General features: G+C 40.2%; 1 protein-coding gene across 1 annotated transcript in view; it reads left to right on the forward strand.

Annotated features, from left to right (window-relative positions):
- adap1.L (ArfGAP with dual PH domains 1 L homeolog) overlaps nucleotides 1-25,803 on the forward strand; it is a 107,003-nt gene that overhangs the window by 12,370 nt on the left and 68,830 nt on the right. The window contains 1 exon segment of the mRNA NM_001093532.1: nucleotides 23,396-23,526. Within this exon segment, the coding sequence (NP_001087001.1) occupies nucleotides 23,396-23,526 (131 nt within the window).

Genomic DNA, 25,803 nt, shown 5'->3' on the forward strand with positions numbered 1-25,803 from the left:
CAAAAATGGAACATTGCATTTTTGGCATCAAATAATGAATTAGGGCCCCTCTTACCTCTGCCTTCTCACTCTGGTCACCAGTGGTGTAACTACCGGGGGAGCAGGGGGGTGCGATTGGGCCAGGGCCCGCACCCCCTCAGGGCCCCCCGGCAGCTCAAGCTCCACAAATTCCGGGCTGATTCCAGGGCAGTTCCGGGTGTACGGAGGGGGATGGGGGGCCCGGCTGCGCGTCCCATACCAGGGCCCCCCCCCTCTAGTTACGTCACTGCTGGTCACTGCTAGTGGTAGGCTATTAACAAACACAGGAATTCAGTGTATTGCCCTGCTCTTTGCAGTTTGATGCCGTTGTTATACTAACTCACAACAGTTTCTGTTGTTAGTGCCAAAGTTTCATCTTCAGCATTACAGTACTACAGTCTTTACTGTAAACTGAGGAGGAAGCGAAGCCAATGTTCAGCCTTTGGTGCTGGCGTTATTGGCAGGCTCAATCAGTTCAGATTACCTTCTTAAATACATGTAGGAGATGTACTTAAGTGTGTGTGTACACTCAGTTTCCAGCCATACTGTATAAAGAATACAGGGGACAATTATTATTATTATTAGTAACATTTATTTATATAGCGCCACCATACTTCGCAGCGCTGTACTACCTGCAGAGAAGTCATCACAGTCAGTGGAATTCTTATTTGGAAAGTGAATTATTAATGCTTATATTTAATATATCATTTATCATCCATTCTACTTGATTTGAATGATTGCCCATTTAGTGTTAAAAAAGATTTTTTTTTCACAAAACCCAGCCAACTAAAATCTTACTGGGAATTAAAAAGAATTTATGTTACAAATATTTGGCACTTGCTTGTGGACACAAATAAAGCATCGGGCAAGACCCAAAGCAGCATTGATAGAGATCCTGCAGTCGAATCCTTGTCCAATCGGAAATCACGAAAGGCGCAACCCCTGTCTGCTTTCAATAACAGTTGCCTCAACAAATAACTCTGCAACCATTGAACATGTGTTATGAGTGCACAGTAAATAATATCTTATAATTATTTTTTGTTACATCAGGCAAAAGTCAAGTTTTCGGGTTTGTATCCTGTTAAAACGGCAGTGTTCTCTTTCGATCACTGAGATAAGAGAATGATTATTATCTCTGTTATACTGTACATGCTTTATGTTTCATAAATGCAGATATATTATAGAGCAGGGGACCCCAACCATTTTAACCCATGAAGAAATTAAAGGTGTATTTTAAGACCAATGTATTAAAAAAAAAAGTATATAATTTATTTATCAAACGGCATTCTTAAAAGATGGCTGGCCAGGAAACACAATAAATAGATAATCAGTAAAATTACATAAAAACAATCATCAAGTTACTCCAGGTGGGTAGTAGCTTGTTTAAATTTTAATAATACAATATATACTGTATATACAATATATACAATCATACTTGGTTATGATAAGTGCTTGACCCAATTATGAAATAGTAAGGAAGGTTGTGAGTTAAAGTTCTCCAACTTAGAAAAGTTATTTTGTGTTTAGGGTGTGAGTTATAGTTCTACAATTTGGTATATCGGTATAGGGTAGAAGGTACTTCTCTCAGTGGATTATTAAACTAATTTGTATAAGGCTGTCAATGAAAAACGGGGTTCCAAATGGATTTGCTGGGGCGTCCCCCACTCCCTCTGAACTGTTTAATCGTGAAAATCGGTAAAACAGTGGAAATCTTAATTTTACTGATTATCTATTTATTGTGTTTCCTGGCCGGCGAGCTTTTAAGAATTCTGTTTGATAAATAAATTATATACTTTTCTGAAAACATTGGTCCTATAATACACCTTTCATTTATTCCTTTGACTTTGCATTATCCTCAATAGGACCTTGAGGATTGAGGGTGTTTTTGTGACCAACGAGAAAGTTTTTCCTTAATGCCACAATACTTCAAATAATAATCATTTTAACCCATGAGCCACATTCAAATGTAAAAGAGGTTGGGGAGCAACATAAGAAAAATCCTGGGATGCCAAATATGGGCTGTGATTGGATATTGGTAGCCCCTATGTGGGATGGCAGCTGGAGTCTCTGTTTGGCAGGACACTTTATGCAACCAAAACTTGCCTCCAAGCCAGGAATTCAAAAAATAAGCACCGGAAAGGTTCAAACAAAGTAAGTCTCGTCAGAACGGTCCACCTAAATACACCAGTAAACCTCAAAGTAATGCTGCTCTGAGTCCTCTGTCAAAATAAACACCACATTTCTTTCCTTCTATTATGGGGAAAAAAATTCTTTTTCAAAATGAATCAGTTAATAGTGCTACTCCAGCAGAATTCTGAACTGAAATCCATTTCTCAAAAGAGCAAACAGATTTTTTTTATATAAAATTTTGAAATCTGACATGGGGCTAGACATTTTGTCAATTTCCCAGCTGCCCCTGGTCATGTGACGTTTGCCTGCACTTTAGGAGAGAAATGCTTTCTGGCAGGCTGCTGTTTTTCCTTCTCAATGTAACTGAATGTGTCTCAGTGGGACATGGCTTTTTACTATTGAGTGTTGTTCTTAGATCTACCAGGCAGCTGTTATCTTGTGTTAGGGAGAAGTTTTCTGGTTACCTTCCCATTGTTCTTTTGTTTGGTTGCTGGGGGGGAAAAGGGAGGGGGTGATATCACTCCAACTTGCAGTACAGCAGTAAAGAGTGATTGGCGTTTATCAGAGCACAAGTCACATGACCAGGGGCAGCTGGGAAATTGACAATATGTCTAGCCCCATGTCAGATTTCAAAATTGAATATAAAAAAATGTGTTTGCTCTTTTGAGAAATGGATTTCAGTGCAGAATTCTGCTGGAGCAGCACTATTAACTGATTCATTTTGAAAAAAAAATTTTTTTTCCCATGACAGTATCCCTTTAAGGGCAAGGCCAGACTTGATGTTTTTACGTTGCATTTTTAAAAAAGCTCAGTCGGGCGTAAATACGCATAAACTGCACTACCACTGAAATTAACGGAAAACGCACTATGGCAATTCTCACAGAGCGATTGCAAGCTGAAATCCACCAGGGGACGCAAGTATTGGCATTCTTCATCAGAAACGCCAATACGTCTAGAAACTACCAAAGCAATAGAATCTATGGAATCTGCTCGTTTGAAACCACACTTTAAATATGGCGTCCAAATTCTCGCAAGATAAATTACTTTAATACTTTTTTATGTCATATAAGACCGGTGACGTAATTACGTTGCATATTGACGATAATTCCTGCTCCATTTTGCATGTAAATAGCTTTTCTATTTGTAGCCAGCGGAATTATAGGGAAAGAGAAAAATGAGAAGTGCATGTTAGGAAAAACCTATGTGCTGAAAAACGCATGAAAAACGCATGTTGATGTTGCGTGTGGTTTTAGTGGTGTATTTACGCTTGCCATGTGTGACTTAGCCCTAAACCTCCTTGCCCGGGGTGTGAGCATGCTCAGTTTGCTCCTCTTCCCCCCCCCCCTCTGCTGTAAACTGAGCCCAGAGCTATAAGTGAGCAGGGAGAGACTTAGGCAGGAAGTGACATCACACCAAGCTAATACTGCAGCTGCTATCCTAAACAAACAGAGAGCTTCTAGAGCTTTTTACTCAGGTATGCAGCAAAGCTATTGGCAATAAAATGCTTCCACAGCTTTCCTTCTCCTTTAAGACCCATTGAGACTAACATCCAAGGGGCCGGAGAGCAACATGTTTGTCACAAGCCACTGGTTGGGGTTCACTGATATAGAAATACTACAACTCACTGCTGATATAATAATAATAAATTAATAATTTAATAATAAATTATTAATAAATAATTATAATATTAAATTTTGTAACAACATCGCCATGTTACAAGAAAAACATAGAACTCTTCTTATGTTGCTTTGGTCAGGCAAGACATGAGAAAAGTTATGTGATATGGACAGCTTAAAGCTCATTTGTCTCTAAGGTTTGGAGCTGTTTGTGACTAAGCAATTACCGTGGCCTTTCCTAGTTTTAACCTAACTCCCAAATGGTCCTTATTTTCATGTTCAATCCTGTGTTATGGACCAGAAAAGCTCCCAGGTCTTTGTCAGAAAGTGAGCAGTGTGTGAATGGAACAGGGGTGTTTCTAAGCAAATGGAATGTGGTCTAAATTGTCCCTTATTTTAGAATACAAATGTTGTCGGGTATGCATTGCCTCTCCTGAGCTATGCCAACTTGCCATAGATAGATCCATAACTCTCATCATTGCTATGCGATGCCAAGAACCTGGTAGTTATAAGGTAAATGGTTAAGCTGATAAACCATACTAGACTCACTTACAACGCCAGGGCTGCCTAGATACATTTATCAACATCTGGGCCCTCTGGGTATTTATCAGTCTGACTAATCTATGGTTAAATAGGGCTGGTGGACAGTTGGATACAGGCAAAGGGAACAGCAGGAGGCAGAATTGGGCTGGCACTGTTGCCTGTGTTGCTAGATATGTGACCACTATGGAAAACCTGTTCTTCTCTATTTAAATGTCTCAGTTTCTGCAATATTCAAATTAAAATAAGAGTCTGTAGCAATGGGACTGAATTATAATATCAAGTTGGATACAATCTTGCGTGGTGCATCCCCGTAACCATGGTGATTATCACACTACCAGTTTTTTTTGGTTTCCGTCCTTGTACACATTTGGCCATTTTATTCTCCTGATTAGGGTTAAAGATCCGAGTTAGACTACAGTCTGATTTGCTTAAATGAGGAATTTGCCTAAAATAAAATTTGTGTCTTTAGTGCATTTATGGAGTTAAAAAAGGAAGATATTGGTTAAAACAAGAGAGCTGCTTTTCTTAGGTGGGCCCTCCTTTCTACTGCTTTCAACAGAGCAAGGTGATAATCACTTGAAAATGATAAGGCATTACTGATCAAACATCCCATATTTTATTGTGCATTGTTTCCACACACTATTTAACTGTTTTTCCCAAGCATATCACTAAACATCATGTGCCAGTTCTGTATCCGCATCCGTATTGCTAAGGCTAATATGTTGCACTGGTTTGTAGCAGCCTCAGTAATGAGAAATTCGGGTAAAATAGACTGTATTGAATAAAAGAAAAACACGGGGATGTGCATGTAGTTATTGCGCTGAACAGATTAGATTGTGGGAACAAACATATTTTTGCAAGTCTGCATTTTTGGATGATAATGATGTGGGCAAAATGAGGGCAGAGCTGTCTATAGGGGGTACAGAGAATGAAGACTGAGCACCGAGCTTCACGCATAGTGGCCCGTGCCCAGGGTAATCAGGTATAGCAGAGAAAGGCGCTTACTGTGGTGCAAGAAGAGACACAAGTCTTTATATTAGTGGTGGACAAAATGTTTGGTTTTTCAGCTATTGTTCAAGTTCAGTTCTCCTAAGGTGTGAGGCAGGGGTGTGCATGCTAAAGATCCAGCCCTAGCTAAACAAATACTGCTGCCCCACAAAATCTGTGTTTTCCAGGCCCCAATACATGTAAAAAAGTCAAGGTTTTTCGAGTTCTGTCCTTACAACTGTGCCAACCGTTGCCAACCAAGGTGCAATGCTCTCCACATTCCTAAATAACTTGCAGGATGATCACTGGTAACTGATCTGAGCATGCTCATGATCCTGGACTTCCAACTTGTTGGGAGTATCAAACCTTAATGAAAATGTGACAGAAAGGGATATATTTGGGTCTTAAAAGGTATAGAATAAATCCCTCTTTGAAGACATGCATACCATAGTAGAATAACTGGAAAGATGTCATTTGGGGGCTTTAGTGGCCCTTTAATCAAAACTAATGTAAATATCTGTTTAGAGTAGATGGGACATGCACCAAATATAAAGATCTTACAGTCGGCTTCTTACTGACAGTTTAGTGGGTGACTTTTATCTCTCCCATAAAATGATTTCAACCTGATGGTGTAATTTATCTATTGTGCAGAGCAGTCAGAACTGATTGTGCAGTAGAGAAAGGACTTAGCAATGTCCCGGCAAGCCATATCATTCATCAATCTTCCATTAACCCATCCCTCAGTTGTAAATTTCTGATAAATAGGAAATTGAGCATTGCAAGTTTATCCTCTCCTCTCTATCACTGACGGGTACTTTGCAGAAGAGAAGCTGCATGTTCAGGAACAGGCGGTGATTCATTTGTTTCCCTGGCTCTGGCAGGAGCCCTTAGTTCAGCAGCCCTATATATCTCTATATTTTAATATGCTGAGGACACATGCAGCTGCCTGTTGCCGCACACGGCCATTTGGATGGCTTCTCCTGAGAAGACAAATTTTGTTGGAGTGATTTGAGTGCCAGAGGAATCCTTGCAGATGTGCTGATATAAGCTCTTATATACAAATGACAGTCCTGGGATTCTAGATAGATTAGCTCCAGGGACAAGTCTCGGAAAGTGTCCCGCATCCTTGTTTATACGCCTGCTGCACATATTGGAAGCAACATTTGCCATCAGATGCATTACTGTGTTAAAACACTGTTAGGGTCCAGATTAGAATACCCTAGAGCAGGGATCCCCAACTTTTTTCAAATGTAAAAAGAGTTGGGGAGCAACGCAAGCATGAAAAATGTTCCTGGGTTCTTGTTTCCTGGGTGCTAAATAAGGGCTGTGATTGGCTATTTGGTACCTCCTATGTGGACTGGCAGCCTACAGGAGGTTCTGTTTGGCAGTGCACATGGTTTTTATGCCAGCAAAAGTTGTCTCCAAAGCAGGAATGAAAAAACAAGCACTTGCTTTTAGTCCACTAGGAGCAACATGGGGTTGATGAGCAACAAGCATATTGGTACAGTATTGCTGTTGTTAACAAATGAAATTAAACAAAGAAATGTTCCATTTGTAGTCCTTTGTTTGCAATTTTGAAGCACAAATCCTTTTTTTCATTAGTATTACTGCATAGGGCTGCTGCACCACTTCATAAAGACAGCAGCCATATGTATCTTTATAGTATAACACTGATTTATCTTTGCAACTCTTCTAGCACCATCCTCTTATTTTCCCATGTGAAGTGATACCAAATCACCACTTACCCTGCACACCACTCGGGTGACAGTACATGCACTTTGGCACAGAAACATATGAAGGCGGCCAAACCAGAGAAACCTTCTGCTCAGCTTCTGTACAACATTGTAGAAGATTAGAAGCTGGAGAACCAGCACATAGGGGTTTTATTGAAGACTTCAAGCAAAGAGGCTTTATGGGCTGCTGGTTGTCACAAGTGGCACAACACCTTATGTTAAATACTTCCTACTTCTTATAGGTATCAGCATGTTTTATTTAGCACAATAGGCTGGGTGAGGTTTGTTACAACAGGTAACACATAGCTGGACACACCAGAGCTAATAGCAACCATACCATGCTTGGGTTGGATTGAATGTTATGGTATTTAAGGTTAAATGAATCATTTTCATTTGATGTTACTGGTTAATGTGATCCTACTGGCTGTTATAGGGAAATTAGATTGTAAGTTTTTCTGGTGCAGAGACTGATGTCAATGATGAACATTTTCCTTAAACGCTGTGTAACGGTAACGTTACGCTATATAAATAACCTATAGCATTAATGTTTTGTATATAAACATAATGCAACCAATCAGATATTTCTTTTTAAGCGAGTACTTTCTGATGCTTGGTTGCTATGATCAAGCTTTTCTTGTTATTCCATAAGCCCTGGTGTTTCTATTTCTGCAGTGTAATATGCATCAGCCGTATAACTTGCCTAGTTGACCAATTTTAACTTTGTTAGGGGAAAAATGACAATAATAATAATAATTATTTTTGTAATTTTGCTCTTGACGAAAAACCACACTATGGTCGAAATGCGTTAGGCTGTTTTTGATGTAAATAAAACCGTTGTTTTTCTAGATAGAGTGTGCAATCCTCTTGCCTTATTTTAAGTATTAACATTTGGGGACTGTTATGGGGAGTAACACTTTCCATGAAAGAGATGCCCAAAAAGTAGACTGTTCCCATTAAGTCTTCAGCTGATGACCAGAAGATCTCTTATATACCCTGCCCCTAAAACAGCATTTGTTTCAAGACGATTTTTGAGGTCCAACATTTGGTCAGGGCCCTCTTAGCTCAAGGTTATAGATATATTTAGGGCATTTAAGTTAAAACTATGACGCTCCAACTCTCTACATAAAGGGGGCAGCACCATAGTTTGAGAACCTCTGCAGCAGAGGCTGAAGCTCATCTAAATTCTTTGCTGCTTTTTACTGTGCTGTAAATGTGACTTAGCAAAGTTGGATCCTGCCTGACATATCACTGTCTGGAAAACCCTAGTGACAAACCTCTTGGGGTGTAAAAAGCCTTTCTGAAATGGATTTTTACTTGCGACAATCACGCACTGACCTATCACGCACCATCAAGCGACAAACGTATTACAGAACGCGTTCCTCGGTACAGAGGCTGTGATTGATTGATCTGTCGCCGGAACTCCGGAGGAATGTGACATTATCGCGGGAGACAAGTGACTTTGGCTGATTCTTAATTGGTGTTCCAGAATGTGGAAGCTGTTGAGACAGAGTACGGGCCATTATTTCAGAGAAAGTACTTGGCTTGTGTCTGAGCTGCAGGAGTTGATCCACACTATATTCTGGATTCTATTTGGTTTTCAATCTAAAACTGGCCATACGCATACTAATCATGTTCTGTACCTGTATGATGGCATACAATGTACACAGTCAATATCTATGTACCATGGATGTAGGTCTTTTTATCAATTGGACAGGATTAAAATTTTCAGATGAGTAGCCGCCACTCCACTTTACTTTCTGCTGTTACAGTTGTTCAGCTGTTGGTCCAGATAGGAAGCTAAACATATAAGGTATGGCCACTAATATGAAATCCATTAAATCAACCCAAACGGGATACGAGGCAGAATTGGCCCAGGTAAGGTTCCTTTAATGGGGTTATTTGCACACAGCCAGTTGTCCCTTTTTCGCACTTTACATATTTGTTCAACTGTGCAACTAGTTTCTGTTTTGGAGTGCATTAACCTACAGCTTCCTCTCCATGACAAGGGAGGCACGCAGACACCCCCCTCCTGGCTCTACAGGTCCCCTTACTTTTCCATCATTCAGGCGTACATTAAAAGTATGCTCTTGGTTGTCGATTTCCTATACACAAGTATTGAGCACTAAGGGGCGCACTTTAGCACTTGCACCATGGGGAATGCAAAATGACCATGTCGCTTTTACAGACCTGTGACATCAGACCATCTTAATTTTCAGCATTTCCAGATGAAAATTGTAGCTTTTTTTGTCTAGACTCCCAAATTTGTCATGAGCTTGATCATTTATGTTCTTTAGCACCCACATTTATTTCACAGCCCCATTGGTTCTTGGCTTTGTAAATCAGGATTTCCCCAACCAAATAAGGCAGGCCTGGGCTAAAGGAAGATGGAAACTGAGACATTACAGTTTTTTAAATTGCTTTTGTGTTGCCCTTAGGGTCTGATTTCTTGGACATTTCTAGCTATTGCAGCCCAAAAATCCAACCTTGACTACCTAATTGGATCTTCAGGTTGTGAAGCTGCACATCTCTCACAACATAGTCACTGGGATCTAGGAAATTAGGGTATGTAGCTCCAAAATTAAGGCAATGGGATGACATGGCATCAATTTTAAAGGAACAGTAACATAAAAAAATGAAAGTAAATGAAAGTAAATGAAAGTAAAAATATAACACAGTGTTGCCCTGCACTGGTAAAACTGGTGTGTTTGCTTTAGAAACACTACTACTGTTTATATAAATAAGCTGCTGTGTAGCAATGGGGGCAGCCATTCACAGGAGAAAAGGATTGGGTTACATAATAATAATAATAATCATGTTACCAGTTATCCACTATTTAAACTGCGCCATATAGCCTTATTTCAATTTACACCATTGCTACAAAGCAACTTGTTTATGTAAACTACAGTAGTGTTTCTGAAGCAAACACAGCAGTTTTACCAGTGCAGGGCAACAGTACATGATTTTTTCATTACTTTTAAAACATTTTCATTGTTGGGTGTTAATGTTCTTTATGCGTGGAATGAATTTTAAATTGCCACAGGATTTCGTGCCATGGGGTACCTTCATGGGTAATATGCCCTATCACTGGTAATTTCATGTGGAATTCAAACTTGTGGAAGGTATTCTCATAATTAAAGCTAGATGGTATGCCATAGTTATTATAATAATGCAAGATTCAAGTCATGTGACACTAGTGACATCATATACAGTAATCGATTCGGCCCCGATTTGAGGCGCAGCCTTAGGGCGGCATAATGAGCAAATGAACAGGGATTTCTTCCATATTACACATACTACGAGTCACTGTTCCCCTTGGGGAAAAAAAGCTGGTGAATCTCAGTATCTATTTCCCCCGCACTGCTCATTCTAACACATTCACTCCCCGTTCTGACAAGACAGCTGTCACTTGTTTTCACACATGATATAACCACAGCTCTTCCTTTCTGTTATGTTACATCTCCAGCTCACTCACTTGTAAGTCTGTGGCCCTTGCGCTCAATGCTTGGTTGCTTCCCAGCTGCTTTTTCTCCCGATCCTCCAGGGCTTTGTCACTGTTACACAGGGTCAGAGGGAGAGTTCAACCCCGAGAGTTCACACAGCCCTGAGAGGAAGAATCTGAAAAATACAGATTTTGTTAACCGTTCATTTCCTACAGCAGTATAAGCTCAGCTTTCTTGCATTTAAAGGAAATGTATACCCCTGAAGAATGTGGGTCTCTATAAAAATATATCACGTAAAACAGCTCAGATTTGTTGTAGTATGTGCCATTGGGTAATCCCAAATAGAAAATTGCCATTTTAAGAGCTAAGGGACCCCCTGGGATCCTACGATTCACGGTGCACACAAGCAAACCACATACATGTCATGTCACATGAGCCAATTAACAGACAGAGTTCTGTCTTTTGCTCCCACACTTCCTCCTATTACAGTTAGAGCTGCAGTATTTCTGGTCAGGTGATCTCTGAGGCAGCACAGAGAGAGAGAATATCACAAAATGGTGGTTTAAGAGAGAAGATGTAAAAGGGCAGAATTTACTGATATATATGTTACAGTTTGGTAAGATTCTTTAATAGGCCACTTAATATGATATAAACTTTCTGTTGGTTAAGTATTCGTTCTGAGGGTATAGTTTCCTTTAATAAATTAGGGCTTTTGTTACCTGTTTTTAATCATAAACTGGTAATTTTGCTTCTCCTCAAAAATTTGAATTAGCTTTTTTCCCCCATAGTCCAAAAGTTTTCCTGCCGGGCAATTATTGGAGTCGATATACCCATTAATTTAGAGCGCTTATGAAAATACAAATTTAATACAAATTTATTGTCTCATGAGGAAACTTCAGGCGACTTCGAAAAACGAAGTGCTCCGAGTGCCATCCCGCCGGCAATTTACATTCTAGCCGGCTGGAGACAGTTTGGGGAGATTAGTCACCTTGAAGAAGAGGAGATTTGTCGCCGGGCGACTAATCTCCCTAAATCTGAGCGTGTGCCCTGACCCTTAGCCCTCATGAATTTGTTTGCAGTTATTTATGGAGATGGTGGCATTGACCATTAACAGAAAATCACATGTATTCAGTTCCCAGAAGGTTGATTACACTGGAATTACTATAATGCGAATTGAATCCATAATCCAACTGTTTGCACAACCATCCATAGCACCTGTTTAGGTTGGGTAGTCGCAAACTGCAGACCTCCCATTGGGCAATGTTTACGAGAAAGAGTCTCAACTGGTTATATTTTATATTACTGCTACTACATTCATCACGTCTGGACTGGGATTCAAAACAGGCCCTGGAACTTCAAGTACACATGGGCTCAAACAGTCCCCCATGGGCCCAATAAATAGTAACTTTACAACAGTTGCTTTGACTTTTGCCAAAATCTACCGATTGCCAGTCCATGCCTTCCCCAGTACTACCAGTTTAGGTGGGATAGTTCTGAATGGCAGAACCCCAAGTGGCTGGGACTTGGCAGAAAGCAGTCAGTGTTTCGGATGGATTGGGGCGGGTGGATAATAACTTGTTGGCGCTATATATATATAAATAAATAAATGATGATGGTTAATGTCTGGATGTGTTCAGGGTAGATGAGGGGCATGGCCTAAAATATCCCAGTGTTTGATTTTCAGATGTTGACAAGTAGACTGGAGCAAGCAGCATTAAATAATTATAAAAAACTGTTGATCCATTAAAGCAATTTAATTTCACATACAGTCTGTTAATCATACAATGAGGGTTGCCTTTGGGTGGGGGGGGGGGTACAGTCAGGGCCGCCATTAGAAATCACGGGGCCCCGTACAACAAAATTTTTGGGGCCCCCTGGGCCCCGCCCACACTGACGACCAAGCTCCGCCCCATATCCCGCCCACATCGCAGTTAAAAGACCACACAGACATCAGCGCTAAAAAGTAACCCCCCCCCCACACAAGTTGTAAAAAGCTATTGATGGTCAGGGCCCCCTTATAAAAAAAATTGGGGCCCCAAAAAAAAAAAAATTAAATTTTTTTTTTTTTTAAAAACATTGGTGGCAGGGGCCCCCTGTTAAAAAAAACTTGGGGCCCCAACAAAAAAAAATGTAAAAAAACCTAAAAAATAAACAAACATTGGTGGCAGGGGCCCCCTTCTAAGTTAAAAACAAATTGGGGCCCCAAAAAAAAATTTGAAAAAAAAATTAATTTTTTTTTGAAAAAAAAAAAAAAACATTGGCGGCAGGGGCCCCCTTATAAGTTAAAAACAAATTGGGGCCCCAAAAAAAAATTTGAAAAAAAATTAATTTTTTTTTTGAAAAAAAAAAAAACATTGGCGGCAGGGGCCCCCTTATAAGTTAAAAACAAATTGGGGCCCCAAAAAAAAATTTGAAAAAAAATTAATTTTTTTTTGAAAAAAAAAAAAACATTGGCGGCAGGGGCCCCCTTATAAGTTAAAAACAAATTGGGGCCCCAAAAAAAAAATTTGGAGAAAAAAAAAATTTTTTGAAAAAAAAAAATGGTGGCAGGGGCCCCCTTACAAGTTAAAAACAAATTGGGGCCCCAAAAATAATTTAAAAAAAAAATAATTTTTTTTTGAAAAAAAAAAAAAAACTGGTGGCAAGTTACAAGTTAAAAAAATTTGGGGCCACCAAAAAGAAAATTAATTTTTTTTTAAAAAAAAACCCCCTTGTAAGGGGGCCCCCTTACAAGTTAAAAACAAATTGGGGCCCCAAAAATAATTTAAAAAAAAAATAATTTTTTTTTGAAAAAAAAAAAAAACTGGTGGCAAGTTACAAGTTAAAAAAATTTGGGGCCACCAAAAAGAAAATTAATTTTTTTTTTTAAAAAAAAACCCCCTTGTAAGGGGGCCCCCTTACAAGTTAAAAACAAATTGGGGCCCCAAAAATAATTTAAAAAAAAAATAATTTTTTTTTGAAAAAAAAAAAAAAACTGGTGGCAAGTTACAAGTTAAAAAAATTTGGGGCCACCAAAAAGAAAATTAATTTTTTTTTTAAAAAAAAACCCAAAAAAAAACAATGGTGGCAAGGGGCCCCTTACGAGTTAAAAAAAAAATTGGGGCCCCAAAAACAAAAGTTTTAAAAAAAAGATTGGTGGCAGGGGCCTATAGAATATTAAAATAATACATTGGTGGCCAGGGGATTAAAAAAAAAAAAAAAAACACAAACTGGTGTTCAGTAGAATTGAACTCATGGCTTCAGTACTTCAACTTCGCCTCCTTTCGTGACTTCGGGTCTTTTCACCGCTTCAGGACTTCGGCTTCGGCTGTTTTCGTGACTTCGGGTCTTTGCGCTGCTTCAGGACTTCGGCTTCGGCTGTTTTCGTGACTTCGGGTCTTTTCGGCGCTTCGTGACTTCGGGACTTCGGCTTTTTCCGTGACTTCGGGTCTTTTCGTCGCATCGGCTTCGGCTTTTCGGCACTTCCGCATTCGGCACTGAAGAGGCAAGACGTACGGCTCGGGCGCTCGTAAGGGGGGCCCGGATCTTCAAAAAAATGCAGCGCTGCCGGGCCCCCCTTCATGCCCGGGCCCGGTACGCTTGTCCCCCCTGTCCCCCCATGATGGCGGCCCTGGGTACAGTCAGTATTGTAGTGCAGATGGGGACCACAATATTGAAAAGCACAATTTGTTGAAAAGGGCAGTGCTTGTAAAAGTTTGAGTAGATCATGGGTAAGGTATTGACATATTATTTTTTTTAGTGCATCTCTGGGTCGCCATTTTACAAGTTGTCAGGGCTCACCACCCAGGTGGAAAGGAGATCAGAAGTCTTATAATCAGGCTTCGCCCTGGAGGAGGGCCCTTTTAACTGTCCAATAGTGGTCCTTCATACAGTACACAAGATTTTTCTTAGTAAGGCCAAGTGCACTGTATGAGCACGAGTTATCATTTTGTTTGTATGAGCGGAGAATTTTCAATGTTTCAACTGTTGTTGAGTTGCTGCTGTTGTAGTGAATCAATAAGGATTCTAAAGGCAAACATTAAGGAAGAGGTCACTTATTTGTGTGAAAGAAACTTTTACTCGTATGTACAATATGCAAATAGAAAAGGGAATTCCTAGCTCCAGTAATAAGCTACAGCATATATTTACACTTTATTATCTAACTAAAGGAAAATAAACACTTCTTGTAATTCTGTATTTATTTCCTGGAACTTTAATATAGGGCAGAATACACATCAGCAATGCTCTGAATTCACATCAGCCTATATCCTCATACTTTACTGTCAAAGTAATAAAGAGAAGATAAATCCTATTTATAAATAAGGCACATTTTCCTCTTCCTCCTGTTGGTCGTTCTGTGTCAAAAAAAGAAGAGATCTTTGTTGGGTATGAAAAGCATTCACTCTCCTTTCACGGATAATGAATAAGGGGAAAGTGAGATTTCCACATAGCCCTTACCTTTCTTGCAAAGCATATTCTTCCTATTGTGCACTGGAACACAAGTAAGCCAGAACAAAAAAAAGGCTTTGGGTCTCGTTCATTATGTGAGGAGCAACCTGCAAGTGTGTTAAAACCCCAGACATTAAAGGGGATGTAAAGTCAAAAATAGTACTGCAAATAGTATTTCCTCCATAAAAGAAGCATCTTTGCAATATACTTTATTTAGAAATTCAGTGCCGTTTTTTAAAAAAATAAGCATTCTCTGCTCTTCCTAATGCGGAGTATCTGATCGTCTCACACTGCTCCGGCTGTGAAGCTTTCAAAGGATTTCAGTGAGCAACTTTGAGAGTCAGAGGAAATGAACGCCGGCAGAAGAATGCTTATTTTATAAAAACCCCACTGAATTTCTTAATCAAGTATATTTAAATGATGCTTCTTTTAAGGTGGAGAAGAGGTATTTGCAATATTATTTTTTTTGACTTTACATCCCCTTTAAGCAGTTGTGGCTGAGATGTGTCAGTACTCGGTTAATGTGATTGAAGAATTCATGGGCCCCCAGCTGACCCAGTCCTGCTCCCTGGGACATTGTGAATGCTCCTTCGCTGCTCCCTCTATCCCGATCACAGCTGTTGAGTTGAAGAAGGAGGTAGAACACATGTGATGCGGTGCAGGGGTAAAAGGGTGGTAGGATGGACTTCAGGAGAGGGGGGGGGCTTGATATTGCAAGGGGGCCCTGTGGTTGCAGCCCTGGTGGGGCCTCCACTTCCCAATCCGACCCTGCACATGGGTGTTCTGAACACCTGACATCACCCATCTGTAACATCCAGGGTGCCCTTAGTGCATTGCACAAATAGGGCCATTGTGGCAAAGACTGCATCAACAAACTGATGCAGTCCTCAATCTGTCGGGAAAACCTGCCCGATCAACAACTGCCCAATTTCAGGCCAGATATCAGTTGGGTGCGTTTGTCAAAGGGCTCCATACACAGCAGATAGACTGTCAAATCGGTCTGAAGGGCCCCATGTGGAAGCTTAAATCTGCCCATGTATGGCCACCTCAACCCATTTTTTTTTTCATTCTGGGAATCAGGTTTTAGCAGTGTTACAGAGGGTTCCTAACTTGTGAACCAATGCAGATGTCAGAGCACTTAAAGGGGTGGTTCACCTTTAAGTTAACTTTTAATAGGTTAAAGAATGGCCAATTCTAAGCAACTTTTCAATTGGTCTTCATTATTTTTTTTATTTTTTTTTATAGATTTTGAATTATTTGCCTTCTTCTTGTGACTCTTTCCAGCTTTCAAAAAGGGGTCACTGACCCCATCTAAAAACAAATGCTCTGTATAAAGCACTGCGTATCTTGACAGCGCTATATAAATAAATGATGATGATGATGTAAGGCTACAACTTTATTGTTATTGCTAGTTTTTATTAGTCCTCTTTTTATTTATTCCGTCTCCTATTCATATTCCAGTCTCTTATTCAAATCAATGCATGGTAATTTGGACCCTAGCAGGGTAATTTGGACCCTAGCAACCAGACTGCTGAAATTGCAAACTGGAGAGCTGCTGAATAAAAAGCTAAATAACTCAAAAACCACAAACAATAAAAAAATTAAAACCAATTGCAAACTGTCTCAGAATATCTCTCTCAACGTCATAATAAAAATGTATTTAAAGGTGCACAACTCTTTCAACTTTTTTTTAGAAGACCTGAACTAAGTTGCAAATTCAGTTTTACGATCCCAAATTTGTAGAATGGCATTTCGCATTATTCAGGGGGTTCATGGAGACCTTCCGAAACAGCATAGGGACTCTTTAAGAATGCCTGATTTATAGGGTGCTAATACAGCTATGGGATCTGTTATCCAGAAAGCTCTAAATTACAGGAAGGCCATCGCCCATAAACTCCATTTTAATCAAATAATTCATAATAACCTTGTACTTGATCCCAGCTAAGACATCATTAATCCACATTGGAGGTAAAACAATCCTATTGGGTTTATTTAATGCTTAAATGTTATTACGCAGACTTAAAGGGGTGATACACCTGTAAAGTAACTTTTAGTATGTTATAGAATGACCAATTCTAAGCAACTTTTCAATTGGTTTTCAAGTTTTATAGTTATTTGCCTTTTTCTTCTGACTCTTTGCAGATTTCAAATGAGCGTCGCGGACTCCCTTCTATAAAACAAATGCTCTGTAAGGTTACAAATGTATTGTTATTGCTAATTCCTATTACTCCTCTTTCTATGGTTGCTACGGTAGTTTGGACCCTAGCTACTAAAATACAAACTGGAGAGCTGCAGAATTAAAAGCTAAATAACAAAAAACTGAAATAATGAAAAATGCAAACCAATTGCAATGTGTCTCAAAATATCACTCTCTACGTCATACTAAAAGGTATCTCAAAAGTGAACAACCCCTTCAATGTATGTAGATCCAAATTACAGAAAGACCCATTATGTGGAAAACCCCAGGTCCTGAACATTCTGGATAACAGGTCCCATACCTCTACATAAATTCCAATGGTTCTGATTTAGGTGGTACAGTCCCAAATCACAGACCCAAAAGCTATTAGTATGTTGTGATGTTTTTTTAAAATCAGTGAGAGACTTTACTGATTAGAATGGTGTCCAAACTGCGGCCCAGGATGCATATGAATGCGGCCCAGTTTGGTTCCCGAGGAAACATCATGTCGCAAAGGATATAGGAGGAGGATAGACTCTGCCCATTGCCCCGTTAGTAATAATAATAATATAATAATAAGTCTATTTAATATCCAGGTGTCCCATATTCCAGTGTATAGCTCCATCTGGTTATCCAACTGGTATTGTAGTTCTTTTCAGTGTATTTCCTTTACTTTTACAAATCAAACGTGTTTGTGTATTTCATGTGTGGCCCCAGACAATTTTTCTTTTTCCAATGTGGCCCAGCGAGCCAAAAGTTTGGACACCCCTGGCATTAGATGGTACTATGGGGGTAATTCTGAACTGGGGATACTGGGAGGGAGAAGCATTGTGGGGATGTAGGCGGTTGTTTGTTGTCTTACTCAGGGTATTGAATTTGCTATTTGATAGTTGCTTGACCACTTGATTAATCCTTCCGAGGCAGATAGCGGGTTTAGCAATTGGGCTCCCAAGCTTTGTGTCAGAAGCGGCTCGCTCCTCTTGATGGCGAATGTTCGCATAGGAGATTTTTCTCACAGTCTGTTCTTATACATGCATCACTTTTATTTGCTAAACATTATTGACTTTTAGATCTGCCAGACAGTTTCATGCGTTTACTAGAGACTGATTTTTGTATTTTATAAATGGACTGTGGAAGGATCCATCACAGCTCTCACTTGATAAAGCCATAATGCTGACATAATGAATCGATTACTGCAAATCCCCACATATCCATCTTCCCAGGGATCTGACTTTGCAGCCGTTTGCACATTTCTGCCATTGACTTTGCTTTGTATGTTCACACAAAAACTTTATCTTTGCCACAGTTTCATTCATCACATCCACTCACTGAAATTTCATTAAAGGGACACAAGCACTTCTGTTGTTGCAGGACAACACATCCCAGCATACTTTAATATATTATGCTGGGAACTGTAGTCCAACAACATCAGGGTTGCATTCTTAAAACATTAGTATACTTTGGTATAATGTAGACATTGATATTCTGAGACAATTTGAAATTTGTTTTTCAACATTTTTCAGTTATTTAGCTTTTTCTTCAGCAGCTCTCCAGTTTGGTATTTCAGCAGCTATCTGGTTGCTAGGGTCTTTTTTACCCTAGCAACCAGGCGGTGGTCTGCGTAAGAGACTGGAATATGAATAGGAAAGAGTCGAAATAGGAAGATAAGTAATAAAAAGGAATAATTGCTATACAATTATAGCGTCACTGGGTAATAGTTTTTTGGCTGACCCCCATTTGAAAGCTGGAAAGAGACAAAAGAGGAAGGCAAATCATTTTAAAATTATACAAAATAAAGAATGAAGACCAATTGAAAAGTTTCTAAGAATAGTACATTCTATAACATATTAAAAGTTAACATAAGGGCAGGGGCACAGAAAGCTACTGGAGGAGATTAGTCACCCAGCGACAAATCGCTTCTTCTTCGGGCGACTAATCTCCCCGAACTGCCTCCCTGCCGGCTAGAATCTAAATCGCTGGTGGGATGGCACTCGGAGCGCTTTGTTTTCCAAAGTTGCCTCACGAGGAAACTTCAGGCGACTTCAGAAAACGAAGCGCTCTGAGTGCCATCCCGACTGTGATTTAGATTCTAGCCGGCGGGGAGGCAGTACGGGGAGATTAGTCGCCCAAAGAAGAGGTGATTTGTCTGGGCAACTAAATCTCCCCGAATCTTAGCGTGTGCCCTTACCCTAAAGGTGTTTGGATTAACCTGATATCGCCCTGCCGTTGGTGGGAATATCAGGGAAAGATCCTCTCGTTTGGTGACCTCATTACAAAGTGGATCTTATTGTGTATGGCCACCTGTAGTTTGTTCATGTATCTGAATCTGACATTTAATGAGATAAAATAGTTGGTCAGACACAATCACATTTTATCTCGTCAGACGGAAATTTTTCCATGTAGTTTACGCACCAGATTTTTGTATCAGTCCCATTATATTTTGACCTATGCGGCTACATCCAACTTGCTAGATGCACTTTACTAATCTGACAGAAGCACTTGTGGAGTTTAGCCCTTGTTCTGATTTTGTGCCAGTGTAAGACTGTGTATCATGCATACTAAAATCTGTCCTGAAATAAGGAGCTCTGTAATGTATGAAAGTAATGGTGGAAGTTTGCCCAGACAACTATTACACATTAAGGGCAGAGACATAAGCTCAGATTCGGGGAGATTTAGTCGCCCGGCGATAAATCAGCTCTTCTTCGGGGCAACTAATCTCCCCGAACTGCCTTCTGCAGGCTAGAATGTAAATCGTCTGGTGGAATGGCAATCAGTGCGCTTCGTTTTCCAAAGTCGCCGAAGTCGCCTCACGTGGAAACTTTGGGCAACTTCAAAAAACAAAGTGATCCGAGCCATTCCACCGGCGATCCTAAAAAGCATCCTATAATCAGTTTAGCTAAACTCGAATAACCCAAACACTTAGGAAGAACCAACATAACTAACATTAAAGCATATAATGATCCTGCTTTTCTTAGATGCACTTGAGACTGGCTTCTGGATAGGAATAAATATACAACCACACATCTAGATCAACACCTAGCTGAAGGGCACTCCCTAAACAGTTTATTGCACACGCCCTTGACAAACATTCCATACAATATGAAACACAATCCCCTCTTTACTGCCCCACACATATTTTTTTGCCTACAAATCAAACTTGGTGCAACGCATCTCTAAAGGCAACTCATGGTCAAAGACAAAACTACTCCAATAAACCACATTTGGGCAGGCAAAACTACTTTAATAAACCACAACCTCATAGATATATCAAATGATACACACCCTAATAGATATTGACAATGAGGATGCTCTCAACTTTAAATGAATCGCAGACATCCCAAATGCTACTCAAGTATATATTCTAACTGCACATTAAACGTATACATACGCTCCCTGCAAGTAAATACCTGTTTTCTAGAATGCTCGGGACCTGAGGGTTACCAGAAAAGGGATCTTTCTGTAATTTGGATTTCCATGCTTTAAGCCTACTAAAAATAATTTGAACATTAATTAAGCCCAATGGGATTGTTCTGCCTCTGATAAAGATTAATTATATCTTAGTTTGGATCAAGTACAACCTGCTGTTTTATTATTACAGAGAAAAAGGGAATCATTTTTAAAATGTGATTAAAATGCAGTCTATGGGAGACGGCTTTCCCATACTTCAGAGCTTTCTGGATAATGGGTTTACGGATAACAGATCCCATACCTGTATGATTTTAATACACATGGCATAAGTAACATAAAGCAGAGTCTACCACTAAGGTCAGAGACACACGCTCAGATTCTGGGAGATTAGTCGGCCAGCAACAAATCTCCTCTTCTTCAGGGCGATTTATCTCCCCGAACTGCCTCCCGCCGGCTAGAATGTAAATCACAGACGGGATGGCAATCAGTGCACTTCGTTTTCCGAAGTCGTCCGAAGTTGCCTCACAAGGAAGCTTCGGGTGACTTTGGAAAATGAATCTCTCCGAGTGCCATCCTGCTGGCGATTTAGATTCTAGCCGGCGGGAGGCAGTTCGGGGAGATTAGTCGCCCCCAAAGAAGAGGCGATTTATCGCCAGGCAATTTAAATCTCCCCGAATCTGAGCATGTGTCTCTGCCCTAAAGGCATCACACAACTCTCATATATAGTGGTGCTGTAGTGTGGAAGGGCAGGCCGTGTTTATTAAGGGGCCTCTTTATAATACTGTGTATGAAAACAGCTTATAAATAGACAATTCATGGTCAGACATCACCAAGTAAAATCCAGCCATTTATAGAGCTGTTTATTGATTTTTAGTGACCGCAATGTCATTTTGCACAGCTTTATAAATAGGCCCCAATGTGCACTGTTCCTTCTGTAAACTCTCTACCATTCAATTTGTTGGAGGAACAGCATTTATTTTTCTCATTATACAGATACAGGTTACTGTAATTCTAGTGTATAGAACTAAACAGGGGTTAGGCTTGTGGAACTGTAACCAACATGCTTTTATACAAAACATTAGCATGTATCAATTTGCCGCCCTTTTATTTACGTCTTGGCTTCGGAGTACTGACCCTTTTCATCCTTTTTCATGGCTTGGGAGAGCTGAAGGCCCTTGAGGCGTTGCACTTCTCTTGCTGCCACGATTTTGCCTGGGGCTGAAGCTGTAAGTCAAGGATCTTGATGCCTTTAACTAAGGCGGCTTACATAATATTCCAGTCTCAGGTACATGCTTGGCTCTGATTTCAGATACAGCTCAGCTGGCATTGCTTTTAAATCGGTATTCATGTTCCTATGCTGCTTTATCTGTGAGAGACATTAAAAACTGGCTTCCCCGGGTTCTGATACAAGCTGCAATGTCCTTGCTCGGGTAACAGAAGAAAACTAGAAAGAAGTGAATAAATAATATTGAGATATTTTGTCTTTAGACAATTTGTTTTACTGGCATACTTTGCTGTGTGTGGGTAGAACACAATTATGGATTCATTTTATAATGCAATGTACAGGTACTGTATATGGACCTTTTATCCAGATTGATTTTACAGATTCATTTGTTTTGTTCCAAATCATGATTAATTATATCTTTTTTTTGGGATCAAAACAAGGTACTGTTTTATTACTACAGAGAAAAAAGGAAATAATTTTTTAAAATGTGAATTATTTGATTAAATTGGAGTCAGTGGGAGATGGCCTTCCCGTAATTCAGAGCTTTCTGGATAATGGATGCCATACCTGTATATAGGGACATTTGCAATTAAGGATGCACCGAATACACTATTTTGGTTTCCGCCGAACCCCCGAATCCTTCACAAGAGATTCGGCGGAATACCGAACCGAATCTGAATCCTAATTTGCATAAAAAAAGTCAAGCGATTTGCTTTCCCGCCACAAGTTTGCATATGCAAATTCGGATTCGGCAGAAGGATTCGGCCAAATCCGAATCCTGCTGAAAAAGCCTGAATCCTGGCCGAATCCCGATTTGTAATACTCACGTTCATGTACTAATGTATCATATGCCTGGGCATGAATTGTGTTTCACATGGACATCAGGGCTTTTACCAACTAGCTGTAGAACTCTAGTGTAAATGATAGCATTCGTGCGACACAGACCTACCGCCAAGGCAAATTTGCAAGGTAAATGTAATACGGTAGATAATAACCACATGACCTAATTAATAACAAAAGCTAACTCTAAAGCCACGAGGGTAATGTTAAAACCCTGGAAACATGCATGCTCCCAATATAGGATTTAAAGATGAATCTCTATTTCAGGTATGGGATCAGTTGTCTGGAAACATGTTATCCAGAAAGCTCCGAATTTCGTGAATGCCATCTCCGTGAGACTTCAATACAAGCAAATGATTCTAATTTTTAAAAATGATTTCCTTTTTCTCTGTAATAAAAAAAGGATAGTACCTTGTACTTGATCCCAACTAAGATATTAATAATCCTTATTTGGGGCAAAACAAGCCTATTGGGTTAATCTTTTAATGATTTATTAACAGCCTTAAGGTATGAAGATCCAAATTATGGAAATACCCCTTATCTGTAAAACCCCAGATCCGGAACATTCTGGATAGCAGGTCCCATGAGTATATATAATATAAGTACAATTCATGTGTATAGATACCAATCTAAAGTCCCTGATTAACGGACACTGTCCACATTGCATAACGGGGAGATTGGCTGGGGGCCATTTAAACATTTAGATCAGTTACTCTACCACTTACTGGTCCAAATGGGTAACAAGAAGCAGAATTAGCAGATGTTTATGTGAGTACCCAATGTATTGCCTTATATGTGTAAGAATTATGCTGAACAGGGAATTAACCTGGCATTCCTCCCTTGCTTTGCAGATCCCGACTGGGCATCGTACACACTGGGGTTGTTCGTCTGCTTAAGCTGTTCTGGAATCCATCGCAACATCCCTCAGATCAGCAGAGTGAAGTCTGTCCATTTAGACCCCTGGGACGATGTGCAGATTGAGGTAAGAGCAGTATTTCCATGCAGCCATTTGCATGCTGGGAGGCGGTATTTCGGGTCTGAACACTACAGCTGCAATATCATTATATCACCGTTAATGTGCTATCCCCTTGGCACGGCAAAACACTTGACAGGACATTCATTTAAATGATACATGTATTGCTTTCCAATGGAACAACTCCTAAGGGCATTATCTTGTGTAACATTTCCTATGCATTAGTATTTCCCTAAAGCCGGGATGTGGCTGCTTTGGGTGTTCTGGTAGTCGTTGTTCTAAAACATCCGTTTGGACGTCTCTACACCATAGCTGAAATACAACAAAAAATAGTTTAAACCTATAAAGGGGTAGAACTTGTGTTCAGGGCAAGTGTTATATAGCTGAGTACTATTCACAATTAAACACAACAGGTCTATAGGAAGGGCTAGAACTTGTTGTTGTGGTTGTTTACCTCTTAGTAAAGGGGAAGGTTCCTGTGCAGAAACAAAATGTTGGACTTTACTCAACCTTCACTTAATTTAATCTTTTGACTATTTGAAATCTTCCTTGGAGTGCTGTCAACGGTTGGGATATATATATATATATATATATATATATATATATATATATATATATATATACCTGTTATCATTAAAAACAATACCTGCATTGGTGCTCCACACTGCAGATTCTCTCCCTGTTACAAAGGGGCCATTCAATAGAAGCACAGTGGCATGTGGGCAGCTTACACAGGGAAGGAAATGCTACAGTTCCCCGGTGGGCATCGGCTGGCATTCTACAATGCAAAGGGCAGAGCAATTTCCTGGTTAGTCTGGGAAAGCAGGAAAGTTATAGGGGACACATAAAATCAAGGAAAAATGTTTGCTATTAAATTATAAACCTCTGGAAATTGGGCTGCTTCAGGGCCGGGCATCTAGGAAAACTGGCCGCCACCACGCTCCCCCCCAATCCCAGTGTTTGTGCGTGTGCATGCACCGTAACTGAGGGGAGGGGGCAGAGGGGAGCGACTAGGAGTAGGCAGAAGACCCATTAACAGGTACCCCCTATTGTTGCGCCATAGACAGGTGCCTCTTCTGCCTACCCCTAGCCCTAGGCAGCTTTATAATATATTTCCCAAAAAACTTTATTAGTTCCAATAAGCCACCCCACTCCCAATGGCTGCTTTCCCCGGCTGTTTAAATTTAAAAGGATGTTAACATAAGTCATAACATAGTATGATGGTGTATGTACACATATAGATAGGGTTGCCACCTTTCCCCCCCGACGAACTCCGTGGGGAGGCGGGGCCGTATCACAGCAGGGGGCGGGGACGTGATGTAGCAGGGCGGGACTGTGACGTCTGGGGCTATGATTGCCCGATCGCCGCGTCAATCTCAGAAAATCCTGCCTGGTTTTCCAAATTTGGGGAACCGGCTGCCAGTTTTGACCTGAACAGCCCTTTAAAAAACTGGGTTGTCCCAGGTGGCAACCCTACATATAGATAAATTGCAGTAGCTGACAGGTGACCAAAAGCATTGTGTCAACATCAATTTCAGCCTTCTAAATAGCATTAAAGGCACCCAGGGGATAACTGAAATGATCCACAGACATATCTTGTTATCAAGAGCAAAGGAACGACGCTTATGTATGAATGCACCCACCTATCTTCAGTCCCTAACTATGAATTTTACAGAAAGTCAGTATTGCTGGTAGCAAAGCAGTGGGTTACAAATTGTGAGCTGTGTTATCATGTGATCAGAGAGGGACTTTCTGCAGGCTTTATTCTCTACCTAATTTCACAGATTGCTTATCCAGACTGCTTGTTAGGAAGATGAATATATTCCTGTTATTATATGATTTATTTCCCCACTGAAAGTGATTCAGTTGCAGAATGTAGTGTAATGATTACCCAACGACACCCAGGCTCTCGCTCGCCGCAACCCCTGAAAAACGAGTTTGTTTTGTTTCTACATTCCAAGTGAAAGGAGAAATTCATGGTGCATATAATTACACATTGTGACCTACTAGCCCTGGGTATTTTACTACAGTAAACAAGAGATTGGCAACTGAGATATTTGAGATATACTAAATAAATTGTAGAATTTTTATTCAAATAGGAGGAAAGGTGGCCATACACAGGGAGATCCGCAATGTCGCCAAATGAGCGAATCTTTCCCCAATATGCCCACATTGAGCTGGGCGATATTGGGGTGATCTGGTTGTGGGCCCTAGGGCCCAACGATCAGATCATAATGCCGGCAATACGGGCCATCGGATCAACAAACAGATGTGGCCGCGATCCAA

The sequence above is a fragment of the Xenopus laevis genome, chromosome 9_10L (genome assembly GCF_017654675.1).
Source record: "Xenopus laevis strain J_2021 chromosome 9_10L, Xenopus_laevis_v10.1, whole genome shotgun sequence".
NCBI lineage: Eukaryota > Metazoa > Chordata > Amphibia > Anura > Pipidae > Xenopus > Xenopus laevis.